Consider the following 23,380-nt stretch of genomic DNA (forward strand, 5'->3'; position numbering starts at 1 on the left):
TAAAATAATAATGACTGCATGTCCACTACATGCACCTACCACCAACAGTTTTGGGGATATATTACAATAAAACTAAAAGAGCTTTTATCCTGACTCTAGCACAAAATACAAAAGACAAAAATTCCTTCTTCGTGAAACTGTCGAACTACGAGAATCAGCTGGATTGATCAAATCAAGCGCGTGTGTGTTTGCATATCGAGCAACAGCTCAAGAAGGCTAAGTTGCCTGGTATTTTTTCTTCTCTTGTTCTTTTTTTAGTTTTCTTAGAGTAATGAAGACAGCTGGGTAAGCTAAAACAAACACACACAACAAAACAAAACAAAACCCCCCAAAACAAGATGCACAAAACCCACACCCACACTGTAGACCAGAGGGGAAAGAAACCAGACCATTATCAAACTAAACTGTAAAATTAAAGTGGCATCAAGCAAAGCAAGATGAAAGAAAGTATTGTTCTTTGTTCATTTACAGTTGTCTCAAGATAAAAGTATTTGGTATGTTGAATTCACACTGTTTTTACATTTAATTACATAAAATAATTATGTATCTATAATACTTTTTCTGCTTTTCACAACTCTAGAACCAAACAAATTTTCTGATCTGTAACAGAAAATTCTTCTATACAGCTGAAGAAATTCATCTGCCCAAACATCAGTTGTAGTTTTGCCACATGCTATTTTACATCTCTAATTTTTTTTTTAAATGAGTACCCCAATTCTTGTGCAAATGAGAGAGTAAATAAGAAAAGGACATTATATTTAGAAATCTTATGATCTTTTTCTCCAAAAAAGGAGAGTTATTTATTCAAAGGAGCCATAAAGTAGATACTTTTAACTGTGTATTTTTCTTTGTCCTATAAAGACAAGATGATGAAATCTTCAGTACTAATGATATATACTGCTTTAATATATTTTGATATATATTTAAATATAGGTATGGTGCAATGGAGTGAGGGATAAAAGAAGTATTTATCAAAACAAGATGATTCACAAATGGTATCCAGAAGTCAAAGGCAAAGTGGAACAGGAATTTAATAACAGATCCAAAGCCTCAATGTAGAAGGAGGAAAATCAAGAAAAAAAGTTATGGAATAAAATAGGAATGGCAAAAGAATAAAAGACTCAGGAAACAGCAAGAGGAAGAAATATAGCGTACGTTAGGGCATACACAGACTACCAGGAAAAAAAACCCAGCTAAATATTGTAGTCTTGTAATACTGATACTAACACACTGATATCAAGAGACATCTTACCAGAATGAAAAAGCACTTGGAAGCCAGTTTGGGAAGGGGAGGGTGGGGACACAGATTCACGGTAATTTTTGCAAAGCAGCTGTTTATTGCTATAAAAATCTAATAGCCACTCTGTGTATTTGGACTACAACTTCTAAACAGAAAGTATTTGATCCACCTACGTGACAGATCAATATAAGGTAGAAAGAACATAAAAACAATCAATACCACTAAGTGAAAACGTGGACAAGGTATGTAATCAAGATTATGAATAACTGAAGCCCTTCTGAGTGGGTAAAAGGCAGACAAATCAAGGAAACTTAATAGTTATTCTTGAATGCAGAAATCATGATTGTGCATGTTAACCATAATCAGAAGATAAGATTAAGAGAAGTAAAAAGGCTAAATAGCACGGGCAGTTTTCATAGAACAACCAACCAACCTTTTCCAGCCACTGTCATTAATATTAGTCATTAACAAGTTTATTACTGAATAGCCAACCCAAATGGCTTGTTGCTAGTAAGCTATCGGAAATGCCAAACTGGGCAGACTGATGGTTTTCTCAATTTCTGAAGACAGTATTATTTCACATGGTATTATTTGCTTATCGTAACACTTGTCCCGCTACCATTTTAAGTAAACACATTACCATCATTTTGCACCCTTCAAAACACCTTAATTTGAGAATACCTATCCAAACTTGTCTTTAAACTGGAAAGGCTATGGACCTTGAAAATTCCCATAGAAAAAACTTAGTTGGCCTTAACCTGACAGAAGTGTTACAAAGTTATTTCATCCACCTGCAAAATGCCGTTTAACATGTCCCGGGGAACTTGACCACGGTTTGGCACCAAGTCAGCTTATTCCCAAGCTGGATTTGGAACAGAAATGAATGTCACGGGCAAACTGCAGGGGAAACTCAGTGAAGGATACCCTGTCATCTCGAACCTCGCCAGGGCACAGATTACTGCAGCTCCCCTTCAATTTCTGAAGACAGTCTTTTTTTTTTTTAATTTAACTTAACTTCAAGTACTCTCAAAAGACAACTTTTTTAAGCCCATGCCCACAATTTTCTGGCCTACTGTACTGAGTTTGTGTTATGTCATAAGATTACGATACCAATGCAGTTCACTGCGTAGTCACGGACCAGCAGAAATTACAGAATAAGGACAGCTTGTTATTTAAGCAACAAAGCAACATAATAGTTAGTGACACTACAGATATTAGCGTCAGCCTTATAGACAAGCACTTTCATATGAACACCAAAATTTAATCAGGAAGAGAGAAAAAGCAGCAATAGAAACAAGACGACATCCCAACATGCTTTGTTAAAAAGAGGTACTTTTAATCCATGCACCAAAGGAGAAAAAAAGTGCAGCCATATAATCTGCTGTATCCTAAACTTCATTGTCTAAGCCTGTAAAAGATATCTATCCAATTTATTTAAAGTATTATGAAAACTAATACGAAACAACTCTATTTTGCAATTAATTTTCCAAATAGCCTAAAAGTGAGTAGGTAAGTAGAAAAGAAAGCAAGCAGAAAAAAAATGCCAAACAAGTTAGGAGTACGATAGGATCTTGCCAATTTAAAAGGAGGTACATCTCACTTGAAATTGCACCATATTTTTATTTTAGAAATATTTTCTGGTAATATGCTCTGTTCGTTTTTGTACTCTTTCGCACATGCACATCCCCCCTAATTCTCATGTTGAATGAAATGAAAGTGAAGAAGAATCAAAACTTACTATGCAGAAATAACTGCCAAACAAAGCAAACTGATAAAATCGCAAAAAAAGTTCTCTACTTTGAGATAAATATGGTATAACTAAAGTTAAACTTAAGCTTGGACCAGATGCATAATCTTAACATTAGGTAATTTGACTGAACAAAAAAGTGCATCGGAAAAAGCAAGAAACGTGAACATAGTAAGTCTCTGCTTTATCAATGCATCAAGTTATTTTTCCACAGGAATTTCTCAGAAGCCTGACATATGAACTGAAACACCTGCAAATTTTCCCCTACCCCCAAAAATACATTTAAATCAAGTTCTAACAAATAACCAGAGGCACAACAGATAAAACTACCGGACAGATGCTATAAAAATTAGCAGCCAACTTCATAATACTGGATTCAAGGCAGTATGACTGCTCTCACGAAGGCAAGTGCTGAAGAACACAGGCCAGTTCTGGCTCTTGACTAAACATTTGGAGTATATCAGTTTTTCACATTTGGGCACTTCTGCAAGTTCAAAGTACATTCTTTGGCTTTTTTCAAAGCAAAACAAAGGAATACAAACATTCTTAGCAAATCCATACTAGTCAGTACTCATAACTGTGCTAATTGCAGGAGTAAATTCACCCTAGCCCATCTGCAAGATTAGGGAGGATATATTGTCCTCATTCCTGATGGAAGGTTGAATGCTATTTCAGCTGTGTACACTGCCTTTCCTCACAAATAATCAACTACACCAATACTAACGCAAGATATTTTTTCATCTATCCAAGTTCTTAGACATATAAACACAACAAGCACTCTTTCCAAGTACATTCTGGTCACTTAAGCCAGCTGTAAGATATAGATACCTGCTGTCCTAACCCCTTCCGATAGCAGCCCAGGAAGGTCCCTGACCAAGCCATTCCGCATGCTAGACAGCTCCACAAGCTTCGTGGAGCTCTTGTTAGGGTTTGCTATCATTTGGATCTTCATTTTGAGACTAACTAACTTGGTGTGACTTACATATACCTATTTATAGTTTGATGGAAATTATTTTCAAAAATTAGCTATAACAATCAACAGAAAAAAAATGGTATTTTCTGAAAGTTAGAACTAGGACTTTGAAATTCTTGCTCTGAAAAATGAACTAGAACTGAATTGTAACATGGAGAACAACATAAAATTTGGATCAGTCATTAATATTGAAATCATTCAGCATAATACCATTCAATGTTTCCTCCCTTGCAGTGGAAGAAAGCTAAACCACAGATGACAAAGTGACAGGTAGGATCCTCTTATTCCCACTGTGGGTGAACAGTGAAGTAGTGTTTCTTTCAAGACAGATACAGCTGACCAGACTACTTCATAAACTGCTTATGGCAATCACAAATATAAAAACATCTTCTCTCTCCCCCTGCCAATTGTATACCACAGTATCAAAATTAGGATCACTATAAAAATCAACAGATCACAGGAGTTTCACTACGCTGGCAAAAGGTTTTGATTTCCTTGCAAGCCACCCCCTCTTTGCACAGTCAGTCATTTAACAGCAGGCTACATAGAACCTTTCCCATATAGCCCATGGTAATGAGTTTAATGGGGTGTGTACACAAAAGCTCATTTGCAAGCTTCTTGCAAGACAGTACTGATGGATATCGTAACAGAACTGTATTTTTTTCTGCTGTTTCTACCCTCTTTAGGGCAATTCAATTAGTGTACCTCTTCATTTATCATGACATGATTCATGTCTTTCTGGCAATTAATGTCTATTTCTTCCGTGTATGTTCAAATGTTCCAGTAGTCTCCTTATATAACTGAAGAATTTCCAGTTATTTTCCTCATTTCTTCATTGTCTACAGCACCATATCTGCCATTTATTCCAGTTCAATAGATGTTACATTAGAATATTTTTGTGAAAACGCTCCCTAAGAGCACACACTGAAGAAAAAGAACTGGTCTCTGGCTGGAAGAAAAGAGGACCAAAATTGTCAATCTGGTCACTGACAAGCATAGTTACTTTGAGCTGAAATCTAAAAATTCCCAAGTGCTGCCTTCAAGTCACAGAGAAAGTTATCTTCATAGTGGAAATCCTCAAACAGCTGGTAATTCATGTGCCAATTACTTTATTATCCTTAGGGAAGGTACACTGGGTTCTGTTAGCTGGGTAGAAGTGCTCCAGGAAAGCCAATTAACCTGGATTAGTAAATGCTACTTTAAAAAGAGAAACCAGCATAGTTCTGAAGGAAGAGAAGGGTTTACCAGATAACACACTTGAAATAGCGTTGCTGAGTCACTAAATCAAGAGCTAACCTGACTATACTTTACCCTCTTATTCCTCCTCCCATTCCCAGGGTGTAACACTGACATTCTGTGGTGACAGAGACAGAGGTTGTGATCAAGAGACTGGAATCTGGAAGTACAGTCAACTGAGCAGCATTTTGAAGTATAATGTTTGTACCACTTAGAAAAAGCCGTAATCAAATTGTCACATAATCTAGAAGAGGCACTTACCGTATGCTGTCACTGTCCCAACATAAGGCCCATCTACAACATTTCTATTTTCTTCAGCTAATGCTTTGATGTATCTTTTGCTGAGATCCAAAATTTGTTCACGCAGGACTGAACTGCTTTCATGTTGTGTTTGCTGCTGAATAGTAAAATGCAGAAGCATCATTCCCCAAATGAAACCAAAAGTCACCAAAAAAAAGCCGAGTTTCTGGGAGGACAGCTTCCATGGAGAGAAAGCCATGATTTCCAACAGCTTCACGGAGTTACTACAAAGGTTTCTAAAGCATGAAGCCAAAGAGCAAGTTCATGGTCCAGGTATAGAAAGGTCAGAGAGCAGGACTCAGTCTTATTCTGACTCTTTAGTCAGCGTATAACCGCATTTCAGTTCCATCCTGTTAAGAGAAGAAAGAAAAGGAGTAAAGTTACCACAAAACATTAGAAGTTTTTACTAGCTGCATGAGGTCTCCACTGTAACTGCTACAAAATAGGAGTAGACAATATGGTTTCTTTGTAAATGTTTAATTTGTATGTATCAATATTGTACTGTACTACTCAAAGCACCAACAAACCGAGAAAAGCACTGGAAAGAGAACAAGGAGCAACGCGCCTGAACAGGTGCCGAACACCTCGCAATAGCTGGATCAAATTCAACACTTGAAGCATAGTTTCCAATCCAAATTTCAAGGTAAAGCTGCTTTAATGTATTTTTTGTGTTTGCATACAAAAACTTCGCGATGTTGCCAACGTAGCAATTTAAGACAATTGTCAACATAATTCAGTTCTCAGAAGACAAGTAATTTTAGCTGGCAATGACACTGCGAGGAGTTCCTGGCAAGAGCTACGGCATATGGCTAGATAGGTGATCAGGAAATCAGATTCCCTCAGGGGTAAAGAGGCAAAAAAGAAGTCTACATTATTTAAGCCAATACACTCTCCTGGCTTATGCTGCAAGCACTGAAGGCTGAAATAATCTTGTCTTGCTCCCCTGTGGCCTCTGCCATGCACTGTTACTCCTTCCTCATAAAACCATTCAGCGAGTCTGCACTTTACACCTAAATTCAAAACACGTACTTCTAGTTGCCACGTTATTGTCTTTTGTATCTAAAATTAATATTTGCAGACCTTTTACCATACTAGGAAAAAATGAGTTAGAATGTAAGTGCCTTCAAGACAAACAATAGCACTATCTTTTCATTATAATCCCCCTCCCAAAAAAACAAGCATAAACTACCCAAAGGCAGGAAGAGCTCTGTGATGAGGGCTAAAAGTAGGGTCCTTAGCATAAAACCCTGCAACAGAAGAAAGGTAATTTAAAAGGTAATTAAGTGTAACCTATCGTATTAAAACACAGATTTAGTAAAATGTTATCCTTTTTACTCCATAATGCTCCCAGAAAGGATTAGAGGACACAATGTTCTCCTCCATACTGCACCGGCACAGATAATGCAGACGTTACTCTGTTTTAATAGGATAATTACACAGATGCCTGCTAGCACTGCTCTCTGTTTGCTAAAAGTCCCTTCAAAACTTCTACTCTCAGTTGGGCAAACAGTCCTGCAGAGGGACGTAAACAGCTTTGGACAACTTATCTTCCAGCGTCTTGTGCATACATTTAGCATTATTTGATTGTGGTAGTCAATGTACATTAAGCAGCAAACTAAAAAAGAAAATAACTGCACTGTGTGCCTGTGCTGATGAGAAGAACAGTTAGTTTGGCTTTGTAGCCATCTCGTGTTTAGGGAAGAACGGCACAGAGCGAGTTTAGCGAGAAAGGTTACAAAGCCACTAAGTTAACTTTTCCCATGTTTAAAATGTCTGGACAGAGAAAATGAACGACCCCGTTTAACAGCATTCTCCATAAACTTAAGTTAGTTTTCCAAGAATTGGCAGAGGGAAATTTCACGTCTTTCAGTTTTTTGAACTATACTCCCAGGACGATCCCTCTTGGGCCGACTAAAGAGCAGCGTATTGTTATTTCATTAAAAATGGAATGCTTTGCTATTCTTTAGCAATAGCTGACGTGAAAAACATAGACATTCGATAATGTAAAACAACACAGCAATTTAAAAAAAGAAATCAGAAGCATCCAAGATTAACTCCCTCAGTGGCTTAACTTCATGTAAGAACTGACAGTCTCCTCTACGGCGATAAGATCTGTGGTTGTAACGGTCCATTTTTCTTCCTCAATTACTAGCCGTACATCAGATGGAAAGCACTCAACGAGAAAGTAAACCTATCACCATCACGTTTTGCCAGACAAGTGCTAACAATTCTTTAAGGGCAGTTGTTTATGGGAAACCCACAGAACATAGCTAACTAACAGGAAATTAAAAAAAAAAAAAAAAAAAAGCATTTCGCAATTTTAAAAACTTTAGATCAGAAACAAGAGTGATTACAAGAGAGCCATTTTTACATGATAGTGTATTTCTAACCTATTAGAATGATTTACTTGAACTGTTGACTTTCCTCTTCTGTTTAGCGATTAAAAAAATAAGAGTGCCTTAATTCAACTCAAAATTTGTAAGAAGGTGAATAGGAAATATTAATGTTTATCCATAAGAAAGGATTAAAATACACTGGCAGATGGAAGAATGGTCCCCACTAATCCAAGCGATAAAAACAAAATAAGTGTTTCAGCTCTTAGATCATAGATAAAACAAATAGGTCAACATGATCAGTCCCTATGTTCACTCCCACGGCTAGCAACTTGAAGAATGCCCAACAATATGTACTCAACTAATTAACTTCCCAGCAATGCTGGTGGTCATGGAGGTTCGTAAAACACACGGGACAAGAACCTGTGGGCCCTGACTGCCTCCAAGGCTGGCCAGCCGGCCCGCCTGCCGGCGCAGACTTTGGTACGTGTTAATTCTAGCTGTGATGGTTGCCAGTGCCTGCAACACAACTGCTCCGCTGTTGATGCTCGCCACACAGCTGTACCTAAATGGACAGTGGTCAGAAGACACCAAGGGGATATGCAGAGTGCATGAAGACAGCAGCACAGAAACACACCTACAATATTTCAGTTTTGGCAGCAAATTAACCGAACTGTGTGACAGCTGAATAAAGTTGATAGATGCACGTTTGCCTATTTTAATCCATCGTGGACTTCATGGTGCCTGCTGACTATAGAGTTTTCTGCCCATACACATTCCCAAACTTCAGGTGGTAGACTACTTCCCCAGTTCTCCCCCTCCCCTTACAAATCTTCTTAAAGGATCCGATCCTGGTAACTGTTAAGGCCTTTTCCTAGTCCAGTCTCCAAAATGCACAGAAGAAGTCATATTCTAAGAGGATAGGAAGACATCTTTGTACATACCTCTGTAAAGAATGACAGACATTTCTAAGCTTAAAAAAAGAAGAGAAGAGAAAAAGAAGAAAAAAGTAGTCTCACTCTAAAATAACTCTTGAAATAATTCCAGCACTCCTCTGGAAACTGGATTTGTCACAGTTGTGAAGTTGTTTATGAAACTGTCAGGAAGATAGTTCTTCTTGATTTACTGAGACTAGTTAGTGTACCTCATCTAAAAACCAAGCACAAAAAAAGGTAAAAGTGAAGAGACATACAAGGCAAGAAAACCTTTAATAAAGAACAGCTTTGTTATGTTCTTCCCTAAATTCAGCTCTAAACAACCAAAACTTCACCACAACTTAATCAACACACTCAAGCTGAGCATGTTTTTTCATGTTTCCACAGATACATAAAAAAAAAAAGACGTTTAACTTTTTGATAAACATATCACAATTCAAAACAGAACTGCCACTATCCTTAACAAAATGGTTAACACTTTTTTATTAAAAGGCATAACCTTACATCCATTTTACACAGGCATAAGCATTTTAGTAGTCTTTGCATTTTTAGTATTTCAGTTTCATTAACACACAAAGTTTCTATTCTAAACGTAATGAAATGCTGCCCAACAGCTGGACAATTCATCAGTTGCACTGTATGACATTACCATGCCTATATCATCACAACAGAAAACCTCACACTTTATTTAGAACAGCATCAGGAAATTATCCTAATGCTAAAGTGATCCCCTACATCAGGAATGCAAATCACACATTTCACAGCATTTTAAGCCCTTACTATTTTTTTTTTAATGCTCAAAATAGAGTACAGTTAATCTTCATGTGAGGAGAATTTGGTGACAAATAGCCATGCATCCCTCCTCTTCTTCTTCTTCTTTCTTTTTAAGGAGGTTTTATCATCTACAAGACAGCTACAGAAGATTAAACTTTGTATGTACACATACTTTTAAAGAGACTTTGTTTAATGCTCCCTGTCCAATCTACACCAATATAAGAAATTAAATCAGTGTGAACTTGCAACAGTACTACCCTTAGTCAGGATTCAAGAAGAAATTCGGTGCTGTCCACCAACAGCTCCACTTATAAAGCCTTAACTGTCTGTACCCAAAGCAGAGATAGCTGCACCCATAAAAGTAGAAGTCCACTAAGCAGCATTTAAATATTATTAGCTTGCTATAAACTCAAACATAAGCAGTTACATAGCAAGACTAGTAAATAATGAATATACATGTTGTACAAAGCGGCTCAGTAAAAACAGTATCGCTGCTGCTAAGAACAAGCCCTCAGGCCTTATTCCGTGTCCTACGCCAGCTGCGCAAGGCCCTGGTCCTGGCCTGATAGGCTTATCAGTTGTTATGAGAACTTGCTGTGCGACAGAGACAGGCACTGGCTTCTCATAACATACAGGTTAAGTGTGCTATAACAGCAAGGGCCTTGAAAATTTGGGCACAGACTTACAGCAGAAGCCCCAGCACTATAAGCAACTCTGTGATGGTCAATTACTGGTCACTGAAGGAGTGCAACCTCGAGAGCTGGGAAAAGACTGCTTCTGTTTCAAGAAAAGCAGCAGCAGCCAAACAAGAGGAATAAACAGCTAAGCAACTGGAAAAGGCACCTGCCGCAGCCCGTGAAAGTAACCCCCCCTCCCCACTTCCCTCCCGCCCCTACCAGCATCAAACATTTCTTGCATGAGAGAAGTCATGAAGACAGTCCTCCTGGCACACGTTTCTGGGCACATGGGAAGATTGATTCAGGACAGTTGGTGCAGATTTACCACATTGCCCTCTGTGGAGATGGTCCTGGGTCCTTGTGGGGAGCAAGCCAAACACGAGACAGAAGTGTGCCCTGGCAGCAAAGGCGGCCAGCAGCATCCCAGGCTGACCCAACAGAAGCAGAGCTAGGAAATTGAGACAAGCAATTATCCACCTCTACTCAGCACCCATCACACTGCATCTAAATACCTCATCCAATTTTGGGCCCTCCAGTACAGTACAAGACAGTCATCAATAAACTGGAACAAGTTCAGCAGAGGCCAACCAAGGTCAGAGACAACTGTGAGGCGGGGTTGAGGGCACACAGCTCGCTAAGCATGGAGAAGAGACTGCTTTGGGGAGAGCTAATAAAATCCTTGTAGAACAGAGTGATGCATGGCAGGGGGAAGAGAGACAATGGGCATAAATTGAAACACAAAGGGTTCAAACTGGATATAAGGAAAAACTTCACCATGTGGATGGTCAGCAGAACACAGAATGGACTACAGGCACAGACAGATTGAGAAGTCAACATCCTTGGAGGCTTTCAAGACCTGACTGGATAAAGCCTTGAGCAATCTGATCTCAAAGATGAGGGGTGGCTGGACTAGGGACCTTCTGAGGTCCCTCCCAGCCTAAGGTATTCCATGACTTTGAGCCTATAAAAGCAAAGGAGTCTGAATTTAAGGCTCCTGACCAGCTCTCAGAAGCAGTCACCTGGATACCTGAGACAAAAATTATAGCCAGCGCTAACTCTGAGGCTTCCGTTCAGTGGTATTGTATGTTCACACCTAATTTAGGATGGGGTTGTTACAGGCTAATTGCTTTGAATATGTACTGATAATGATTAGTAATGAGTAAGAACTAGCCATTAGCAATGTGTATTGTTAATGAAAATCTAGCAACATTTTGTTTTAAAGTTTAAAATCAGTCCAATTTATTGGCCTAAACCTTCAATGACAGCTACTTCTACTTCTCTTCCTATAGACACACATACACAAACACATTCAGTTGCAACATGCTATCATGCCTGGCGCACATGATATGTTTTTGTATCATAACTAATTCAAATAAGGTCTCTTAAAAACCCACATATTAGGATCCTAATGCATATATTGGTCTATTTTCCAGGTTGTTTTCTGAAGAAGGCACACTGCACTTCTACATAAACAACTGGAAACAGAACAACTTGTTAGCGTCTTACAGAACACACAGACTGACAACAAACAAGTGATGACATGTTAAGTTCCCCTATTCTTATAAAGGGTGTGTTACTCTAAAAGCTAATGATAATTCAAGTGTCCAACCAGTGGGCTGCCAAACACACCAGAGCCACAGCCAGGAAACACAGTGGTGAGTGGAAACACCTGCCATATCCCAGCACTCCTCAGCAAAGGGATGGCAGGAGTCATACTTCATTGCACTAGCTAACATAATACATCTTAAAAGGGACAGGCAATCCTCTAAAACCTCCCCTCTAGACGTAATGAATTCAACTGGGACAATTAGGTTTTAATACTTTAAAACAGGCATGCTGTGTATATGTGTACGTGTATACGTGTGTATGTACATTACACACACACGAATTCCAGGGTAATGCTCACCACTGTCTCCTACTAGCAGCTGCATGGTCTGAACAGATGTGCACTATACCCCACTGAATGCAAATTACTGGATTTCCCAGTACTGCAGTTTTTTATTCCTGCAGGAATATCTCAGCAGATGTCCTACCCAAGTTGGCCAATCTGCATTCAGAAATAGTTCAATCTGTGCTGCAGACTGAATCCTCCCCGCCCCTTGGATTTTACTTACTGCAAGATGCTGGCTTTCTTTACTCTTTCTGGAGGCTGAATTCACCTTTCTTTCTTTCAAGACATAGCACTAACAACAGGATAAGCTACTGCTTACTACTTGACATGGTCAAGTGAAATCAAAAGAGTGGTTCTGTGATGGTAGAAAACAGAAAAGGATAAACTAGGTCAGAGAAGAAAAAAATAATCTTGGTTTCTGATAGGAATACTATCTTGCATTTGAGCACAACCGTTGATCATACCATCTCAGTTATCTTTGTACCACATACATTTTAAGGACTCCAGTTCTGTCACAGAAGTTAAACAATCAAACTTTGCAAATACACTCTATCATAAAACCATCCACACATCTAAATAAATCTCAGAGCATTCAGTTATGTTGATAGTTCCGAAACAGTTTAGTCACTGACAACTCTTTGGGCTATCTCAAATGCACGAAGCAGTGGGCAGACAGTAGATACGGTTGAAGAGGCTTGCTCCATACCTGCTTTGTGTGGAAAGGGCTGTACGCTGCCCCCAAGCCCGAAAGTCACAGAAACAAAGGAGCAGAACTACAAAGTGGCAACCCTCTGCGAACTTACAGTAGCTATTTTTTCGTCCAATAGGTAAATTCATCGATGTGACATTTTACAAGACTTCAGAAGAAACTAAATACCTTGCACTAACCTATTCAAACCAACCTGGTGCTTACTCTAAATGGAGGGAAAAAACAGCCAGATCAGAGTTAGTTTACAACCAAGTCTGGAAGACTCCATTGACTTCAACAATTAATAATTAACAGTTAATTGATTTCTATTTATAAGCTCACAAATTTTAAGCTACCTCAAAACATTTTGTTAGTCTTAAATTAAATTTTCAACATTTGGTTGTGATCAGTCTTATGGAGGACGTGATTCACAATAAAAAGTTCTGCAAGCTACAGATACATGCTAGAGAAGTCTGTAATATTAAGCAAATCCAAGGTCTAGGTGAAGTTCCCAGGTAGATAAAGTTGCACCCATTCCCTGCATACCTCAAAGGAAATCTCCATTCCCAGCTCCCCAGGAGGGAGAGGTAGCTGAGGAGTCATGCAACTACACCAGACTTGTACAGTGATATGTGCTCACTCACACTTTTGCTAAGTGCACATTTTATAATTCAAGTTCCTTAGGAGATAAAATAAATGTATAAAGCCATTTCCTTAGCTGCATTATGGAGTCTTAGTTTTGTTCTTCCTTCTACTGCTCAATTTTATTTTCAGCAACACTTCTGCCAACAGCTTCTTTTCTTCTAGCTGACAGATGTCACTACTGCTTCTCTCTCCTCTCACCCCCATCTACAGTTGAAATGGCACCATGTACTGTTACTGAAGTGGCAATTCAGGATGCAATTTTTGAGAAAAGCAGAACAACACCGGGTCACAACAGCAGAAGCAGGACAGATGGACTGAGGGAGAGTAAGAGTATAAATACTCTCGGTTTGTTTGTTGAGTTTCTTTTTCTATTTCTTTTTTTAATGTAATAGAAATTGGCAGGAGGTGGTGGGATGTAAATTGAAGGAGAGAAAAGCAGCCTTTGATAAGGTGCCATAAAAATAAGTAAATTTTCATTTGAACAAGCAGCTTGCCTTCACTTTCAGAAATAAAATTTTCACTTGGAAGCAGGTTGAGAGGCAACCCAACCAGAAGTTCCATGTGCGAATCCATGATTTCACAGAGCACTCTGAGATGTTTCCAATTTTCTATCAAGCATACTATTTTCTGCAATTTATTCCTACAGAAATTAAACCACTGGGAGATGTTCTTCTTTCCATGCTGTTTGCTTACACTGAGATTTCAGGGAGGAAAAAGAGAAGAGGGAAGGAAGTTTGCACATAAGAGATAACAATGGCAAATTTCTCTGCAAATCCATAGTGATATAGATTCAGGATACAAAAAAGTTTTCTCCTCCCCAAAACTGTGCAGTAGGATCAATCCACAGTACTTTAATAAGAGTAAAACAACTGTCATGTATCATATCAGAAACAGTACTTTTAACTGTGTCACACTTACGACTAACTGTTAAATACTTCACATTACTCCAGCTAAAACCATTTTGGAACTCACTAATTCTACAAGGGTTTTTTTTTTTCTTTTTTTTCCCCCTGCTTAAACTATTTCTGAACAGCTACATATGCTGATAACTTTTGCCAGCCCCTACCCTCTTATCCTGCTTCATTCAGCATTTTACTGTACTAGCTGGGTCATTAAAGAATTTGCAAAGGAGTTTTAATAAGTCTGCATAGACCATTTGGAAGTGCATTACATAGGCTTCCAGTACAAGAATCACACACAGTGACGTGACTGCGTTAAACCTGTGCATTCGAGCACAAATCTTAAGGCTATTAAAGTTAATCCTGGCAGCATGGGCATGCTTGGTCAGCAAAAATACAAATACAAAAACAGGTTAAAATATCAATTCTTTGGACTTGCAATCTGAGACTGCTTTCCTGCATCACAGTCATGAAGGTAAAAAGCTTGTTTTATGTTTTATGCAAAAATGCATGTCAAGTTAGGCATTTTGGAGCATGGCCTAGGTATAACTACATTCAAATATGCTTTATAAACAAGACACTGAAAGCATCTTGCTCAGCCAGTTGATTTACAGCTCAAAACTTTCTCAAGACTAACACCAAAGCAGCTCAGAATTGAGGATTTTATATGGAATAAAACATGACAAGGAATTTTGTTAGCTCCCGTTGTTTTTATTACAGAAGGATTTGTATTTATCTGTAGCATCCCAGATGATGTATTTTTTAAGGCCATAACCACAAGCTATTCTGATCTCCTTTTAATGACAGTGCTTGGAGAACAAAAAACTGAAATTAACTTCAGCACTGGAAATAGGAAGACTTCCTTGAACTTCAGAAAACTAGAAATATTCCTGACCTAGAACAAACAAAAGAGAGAAGCTATTTACAGGCAAAGTGCAGGGTATTAATAACCTTCTGTCTTGTTGCTGAATCAAAACAGGATGCCCAAGAGAGCATTTTCTCACTGAAAAAGAACATTCTGGGATATCAGCATGCTGATCAAGAGATTAGAGCATGCTAATCATGAGATTACGAAATGGTTATTTTTCATCTGATTTTACAAGAAAGTAACTTAAAAAGAGTTAGAGAGCTCCAGTCATCCTACGATTTAGAGAAAGGGATCTTCAAAAACCTTAAAGGTAGAGGAGAAAGCATGCATGTTCCTTCATAGCCGAACAAACTAAGCTTCAATTACTTCATTAATTTTGTTAAACTTTAAAAGTAAGAACTGTGGATAAGACGTTTTATCCTAGTTCCAGTGTGGCTAAAAGCACATACCTTTTTCTCACATCTACCCAAAGGTAGTGTCCAACTCAGTCAAAGGCTAATATACTACACCATCTTATTTTCCATTTGATTTGGCATTTGTCTACTAACAGCCATAAACATGGCACTGGCCGAGAAGCGTGGTCTCATACTTCTCAGACTATCTGAAAGTTTTCTAAAGAAGTGAGCAAAGTGCTGTTGGTCCTAACGGAGCAGTCCTGTGCATGTGGCTTGGTTCCAGGGGAATTCTCTCCTGTATTCTTAGGGCATAGCATAACTACAGTAACAACAGTTACAAAAAACTGTGATCAAATTATAAGGTTTATTTTTTAAAAACAGAAAAATTACACTGTTAACCTGAGCTTATAGTCAAAACAACCCGATTACTCAACACTTCGATAGGAAATAACTAAATCTGTTAACTTGTTTCATGCATCAGTCAGGCACTCCATGCCCCAGTCTCACCCACTGCTGTTAACCACAAATCAGCCTGTTCTAGCACATCTCGCAGTCTGTCCAAGAGAAAAACAAGTAACTTATCAGCACTGTCCAATCCACACAGGAAAGTCAAAAAGTGTTTTGTACTAAGCAAAGAAGCTCTCATCAGCATGGATGCCCAGTTATTATCCCTTGTCAACTTGGTGGTCAACACACACAAATGTAGTGTCTAGCAATTGTGCAGACTCCAGACAGATAAAAACAGAATGGTCAAGTTAAATTAGAACGAAATACATAGGAAATTTATATATATATATAAATATATAAATATATATATATATGCTGGTAACCAAGTGCTTATCAAATCATAGGGAGGAAAAAGCTATTTAGGCTGAACATTAAATAAGTCTGCAGAAATATTTATTTCTTGTTGGTTTAGAACGTCTTGAACCTGGGTCAAAGTATAACATTTCTTCCTACGGATTTGTTCTTGGCAAGCATTTTGAATACATTCCAGTTTATGCAGCTAGACAAATGGCTGAAAATAAGCTGCATCTCTAAAGTGCAAAATTTAATGGAATTAAAATTTCAACACTGTCGCCTGTTTGGAAGCAATTGTGTTGGTGCTTATTCTGTTGCTCTAATGTCTGCACTTAAGTCCTCTTCTGTATTATTGTAGAGGATGAAAATGGGATTTGCTTCAGGTCTAATTTGAAAGTTACTAGGATAGCAAAATATTTTAATGTTTCCTGCACTTTGTACACACTGATATTTATCAACAGCTCATAAACCAAAGATTAGAAGAGCATACTTCCTTTGAAATGAAAGTTGCTAATGTTTCTTATTTCTCTTTGCAAGTAACAACAACAATTTTGCTGCATACAGATCAGCTTTGCGTGCCATTAAGTAAGCATATCTATCCCATTGTAGCTGATGGGCGGCTATAGCCTTTACCGAGTTGGCAACAGCACCAGAGCTACTGAGCTCATTCGTTTTGCTGAACTGGTACAACCTCTCATCACAAGCACAATGCTCCTACTGTCAAAGTGTTTGCTTTTAAAGGGACATATATGTGCTTCCCTACATGTACAAGAAAACCCCACACTCCACAGTTGGAAACCTACAGTCACACGAGACAGAACTTTAAAGCAATAATAGGGCTGGAAAGTAATGCTTTTTCTCCAAAAGCATAAGACCAAACACTCGAGTGAAAGGAAGCCTCCAGGCAGATGTTGGAGGAAGAGTGAGCAGTTTGGTACGTGAGCAGTTCTGATCCATCCAGCCACAAACAGGGCCATAAATAGCAACAATATGAGTCTTCACGTAAAACCTCTGAAATAGAAATAATTTTCTCTGCACATGATTTGCACAATGCTCCTATGAAGTTTAAAGCTTTACCATAGGCTACAACAAATACTGAATGACTTGGCGAAGACCACAAAAGTATTTTCAAGCGAGCCAGGACCACATGAGGCACTAGGTCACATTCCAACTTGTTACCCATATATTACATGCATTATGCTGGTGGAAGGCCATAAGCTTTCCAGTTATCATCACGATTTAATAAGCTATACAAGTTTTCTTTGTGAAAACATGAGCTGTACTTAATACACTGTAGGGCACAAGTCTTACGAACTATTTTGAGTAGGTGGAAGACAGCCTCCCTTCTTCCTCCATCCCTAGACAGCTGCAGAACAGCTTGTCCTGGCAAACTCAGAGGAGCAGGTCTCTGTCAGCTGTGGCCCCTACAAAGCTAAATGAAAAAAAAGCTGAAGTGTAAAAGCAGCCAGCATAGGCAGCATAAGGAAAGTGAATCAGTAAAATCACTTTGTGGTTCTTTCAAATCTTGACTACTGCTGGGGAAGGGAAGAGAGGGGGAGGACAAAAACCCCCACAATCCAGGAAATAAGAAAAACTCTTAGCTTCTAAGAATAAAAGCTTCTAAGTTGATGCTCTGCATAATACATAACATTTCAGGAAGGTACCAGTACTTAAGGACAGACACAGAGCCTCACAAGTTCTCTTCATTGCCTGTACCCTATCAACAACAACGTACCTCCTTTCAGCTTCTCTCACTCCCAAATTTTCAGGTGCTGTAGGAAGCTATCATCTACTACTGCCTGAGAAAAAATATTTCATCTGCTAGTTTTGGCCCACAGAACAGTGGTGGTTTGGGTAGTGAACTTTCTTCTACTGCCTCAATGCATTTTGTAAATCATCTAAAATATTGGAAAGGATTCCCGTCCAAAACATGCTTTGTTGATGGCATTGTCTGGTCTTAATGACCAAACGCCAACATTTTGCAGACATCAGCTGCAATCCTGGCATGTATCTTCTGGAATATTTTCATTAAAAATGAATCCAGTTTTTGTGCTCCAAGAGTACTCCACAGTATAAACCAGTGCTGTAAGCTGGGCTATTCACTTCAGAAAGAATACTCCTCATCCAAACCTAAGACTGAAAAAATTCTAAGCTACTCTACACCAACTTCATTCATATCATAGATGCTCATCCCAGAAATCATTAAGAAAATAAAGTTAAATAAATCGATTACCTGCAGTTACCTTCAAGTAATGTAATGCAATCAACTTCAATGGGCAAAAAGAGTATATAAGAAAAAGTACGCCTTCCTGTTGATGTATTTTGGTTATACACTGGCATACAGTTGTAGATCTACTAAGACCAAACAGGCTTTAAAATCAGAATTGAGCTTAGGTCTGAATGATCTGTAACTATACTACAAAGGGTTTCATGAACTCCTATAGCATAGATAACATTCTAAAGCTGCCCAGATCACATACTGTCCACTTTAATCACTGTAAGACAGACTGAAATATGAAGCTGGTTAAGAAAGTGAAAGATAAGGCAGAGAGAAGAAAAACATGCCTTGAATGAGGAGATGAGGTAACAAAACATTTCAGTGCAAGTCAGAGAGAGAGTAAAACTAAAAGAACGTATGCCAAGCAGATGAAGAGGTAATAAAAAGAGTAGCCTGATTGATAAGGGCAGAACAAACTGAATGGCTAAACACACTAGGTCATGCACAGCTGAGGAAATGGATCAAAGAACATCAAATAATCCTAAATCAACATTATGTCTGATATGCCACAGATAAAACAGGAGATTACAGTGGCAACTGCTAATGCATGACTAATAAGTCTCCCATATACAAATAGGACTAACTATTGACAGAAGAAACATTTTGCTTGTCAAAAAGAGTTATTTGTACTTCCTGATATACTTAAGGTGACATAGCTTTCACCTTGAATGAGGAACAAGTATGGTTTTTGATTTCTATTGGCCTTTATGACAGGGTCAAACCTAGTGAATACAGCCTCCTATTTCAAGAGCTCCCTTAAACAAATTTTCCAAGATAACTGGAAACTCCTTCATAATTGCTACTCTTTCATATCACACTTAGTCTTATCAACATATCAACTTCGCCATAAAAAAAAAAAAAGGGTCAGATTTCCATGTAAATTATCTTCCAAGCACTTGCACTGATTTACACCATAAGGATTTGGCCCGTAGTGTGTAAATTAGAGCTGTTCCATCATACGCATATACATTTACAAGTGTAACATTTCTAGGGCTCTCAGCAGCTATCAGAGACAAAACGTAACACTATCACTGCACGAGATGTTACAGGCACACCTTAGGTTGCTGCAAAGATAGCAAGAGGATGCCTGCAGGCAGTAGTTGGAAGAAATGTTCTATGTTCTTGCCATGTCTCTTCAAGATGTATATACAGGATTATGAAATATTTGGTATAAATTTCATACTAAACATTTACAGTGCAGACTCCCTAAGGTCTAGTGTCACATTAATTACTTATGCAGATTAGTTAACATTATCTCCTTCCACACAATCAGTGAATATTCAGAGTTCCTTTAAATATATGTTTTTCAGAACTGTAAATAGGAGTTTCAAACGTTCCAAACCAGCCACCCTCTCCAAAGCCGTGTATGCACAGAGTTGCATAGGCGGAGAAATTCAGAAACGCTGTTTGCCCACAGCGCTAACCACAGGCGACAGAAGAGACGGAACAAACCATCCTTCATGGCCTTCAGCAACTTCCATGAGGTTCTCTGCACATATTCTGAGAATAAACTCCTCTCACTGGTCTGACAGCATGTAATTATTTAAGTATGCTTATTAATGCTGAGTTAGGGCACTAGTAAAGTATTTTTACATTAAATATCGCACAAGAGCATCAAGAGTTTTTTGATACTATTAAACCTGAAGACTGCCACAGAATATGACTCTTTTTTAAGCTCACCCTTGTTCACATTTGTAGTTTAAGTAGTACAGTGTAGGTGAAATATTCTACAGAATGAGTCACCTTGTTGGCCTGTCTGCGTTACTAGCACAACGTTATCTTCTAGCCTACGTATTAATTTCAAACCTCGTATGCATTCACTTTTTCAGGCTCTCAGATTCTGCTCTGATAACAACAGAATTTGCTTTCTAAAGGTTAGTAAACATACTTTATCACAAGCAGTAAAGCTTTCATATCTCTTACTGGGACTTATCCATACCATCATGTTGTAACAGGTGGCTGCGTAGTGAGTGTCAAGCAAAGAACTACTTACTTGCATGGCATCCTTTCTGCATTTTTATGTAAGCACAAACGAAGCAGCACGTTCTAGTACAGAAAGGAATGATTTTAGTACCTATCAGGGTTTTTTCAGGTTTCTTTATGAAGGAAGATTTAAATCTCACCCTTTCCTTCTTCCTTTTTGCTTATAATGGCATCTAGATTTCAACTCCTAAATTTAAGAAAAACAACCCTGCAAATATCTGCTTTTATAAATGCAACAAGTTTCGTGGATTCAGTTGAAAGGAAAGGTTCCAGTTCGTTAGGTCTGTCGCTCGTGAAGTCAAAGCCGTAGCTGTTTTGGGTTCCAAAGGAACTGAAGCTAAACACCGAGATGCAGAACCCACTTCCTCATGCTGTTTCTTTGGGCCTATAAAACAGGGAAAGCTCCTATAAGTCTGACTGAAAGAAAAAGAATCTATCCAAACATATCTATGTCATTAACCACAAAGACTAATATTTTTTTTCCAATATATGAATTTAAAGTTTTCAGCTGGCCTGCAACTCGCACAGTACTCAATGCACCGACTGCAATAGCTCTTGTGATTTATGACCAGAAAACAGAGGTCACTGAAGTTGAGAGAAACTGTCTTGCTCACCTCTAATACAGGTAGTTTCACCCATAGTAGCCACTCCAGTTAATGACAAAGCCACTGACCACGTGTGTATCCAAATAAATGTTTTTGCAGTCAGTACTTAATCTAGGTAATATAAAAATCCAAAGTGTCCATTTTAACTTCCCTCAAGTTTGCAGTACAGCAGAAAATCTGGACTGACAGGTCTGATTCTCTTATATTTTCCAGTCCTAGCAGACAGACTGTTTCCATTAGATTTAAATAGCAAAAAAACACCGTAGGCCACAAAAATCCCCTTGAAACTCCACTCAGATAACCTGGTTCCATGGCCAGGGAGGGAGAAAAACTGCAAAAATCCCTTCCAGCTCGAAAGTTTTATGGTGCGGTGGGGTCCTTCATTTCATCATATCCTTCATTTCATGAACCTTCAGATAATACTGTCTTCAAAGAATAGTTTATCACCTGCTTTCCCCCCCCGCCCATCACATGCCCATACTCTCGCAGGCTCTGCTCCCTGCCAGGCCTTACAAGAGGGAAATGCCCCAGTGCCTGGCCGCCCTCCTCACCCGCTTCGGGCATGCATGGAAGCCATTAAAGGCAAACACTACACACACGGTTGGTAGGAACATTTGTTCCTGTTGCCCTGAAAATCTCCTCCTACCAATTTCATCTATGTACCTAATATATATAGTACTGCTTAAATTATCTTATACTATTAAATACACTTTGTTTCCATCATATTACTGCCAAGTCCTTTGATATTTTCAGTTAAAACAGGAAAAAACCCTCATATTTTCTTCATAGAATTATTGCTTTTTTAAAACCTTTATCTCAAAACAAAGGACAAAATCTGACACAGTGCCAGTCTTTTAAAAAAAGAAACAAGTGGCAACTCTCATTATTTAGCATTTGAACATAACGCTAGATGTAAAGCTTCAGCAAAGGCATTTCATTCGCCACTGAAGGCCAGCCATCTCTGAGGCAACCGTCAACACTCCAACAGCAAGCAGCCTTTTAATCAATTTGCAGGGAGAAAAACATTACATTTTTGACAACGTGCACGACTTTGGCATGAGCACAAACAGTTTGCACATAAATGTATAGACATTTAAAGCACTGTACAGAACTTATTTTTGTAAAATGTGTTTTACAAAAACACAGAGGCAAGCCACCTTTAAGACTATTTGCTAATGAAAGAATACCCTGGTGGACAGGCATTCCCACCCCTCCCACTTCAGTTGGCCTGTCAGTCTTTCAGGGGACGAGGAAAGCGAAGGAGGAGCAGGAAGGGCAAGAGAGGACTTAAGAATAACAATGATCTAACATTAGCAGCAGGGAAGGATAAATGCCCAAAAAGTTTCATGAGCAAAACTGAAGTGACAGTGCAAACAAACATCGGGGAGTTTAAAAATGCAAACCAACCAAGCCTGAGAAAACTGTAACCAAAACCATTAAACCACCCCGCACTACAGCCAAATCCAACGAACCCGTTTCCCAGCACAAAAGCAGCCACAGACAGGTTTCCCCTTTCAAAAAAAGAATGTGGCCAAAATGTCCCACAATTTTTTTTCAAGAATCCTGACAAGAATTCATCTTGAAATTTAACATTATGTAATCACCAAAAAAGGCATCTGCAGAATTCAATTTAGTTTAAAAAATATTTATGCCTCCTCCACTGAAATTTTTCCATTTCAATGTGGCAAGAAAATTCCAGAATATTGTTTTTGGGAGGATGATTAACTTAAATGCCTGTTGTGCCATTTTCCAAGAGAAGCAAATCAGACTGGGGGGGGGGGGGGGGGAACCATACATACTAATTGAGCCAAAGTAGAAAAACAGCAACACATAGGCTTCAGATTGCTTAATCTAATGGACCGCTTCAAACAAGAAGAGAATTTAAAAAAAACTAATAAAATTTGTAAGAACATATGTCTGGTTACAAGTTCAAGTGAAAACAGATAATCCACTCACCTGCACCCGACCTAAACATCCCATTAAGATGGCTGGAGGAAGGAGTGTTGCAAAAGGCTAAGTACCTGAGTACTAAGTACTTTCGATCAATGTATGAAATGAAAGGACCCAGGACAAAACTGTGGATGCATATTTCTAAAAAAGACTGGTATACAA

General features: G+C 38.6%; 1 protein-coding gene across 4 annotated transcripts in view; it reads right to left on the reverse strand.

The window, feature by feature from the left end:
• MGAT5 (alpha-1,6-mannosylglycoprotein 6-beta-N-acetylglucosaminyltransferase) overlaps window positions 1-23,380 on the reverse strand; it is a 136,426-nt gene that overhangs the window by 79,523 nt on the left and 33,523 nt on the right. For all 4 annotated transcript variants that reach the window (XM_064514625.1, XM_064514626.1, XM_064514628.1 and 1 more), the window contains exon 2: window positions 5,458-5,846. In XM_064514625.1, coding sequence (XP_064370695.1) covers window positions 5,458-5,695 — 238 coding nt within the window. In that variant the 5' untranslated portion in view covers window positions 5,696-5,846. The remainder of the gene's footprint in view (window positions 1-5,457; window positions 5,847-23,380) is intronic.

This window comes from Dromaius novaehollandiae, chromosome 7 (assembly GCF_036370855.1).
Source record: "Dromaius novaehollandiae isolate bDroNov1 chromosome 7, bDroNov1.hap1, whole genome shotgun sequence".
In the NCBI taxonomy this organism is placed as follows: Eukaryota; Metazoa; Chordata; class Aves; order Casuariiformes; family Dromaiidae; genus Dromaius; species Dromaius novaehollandiae.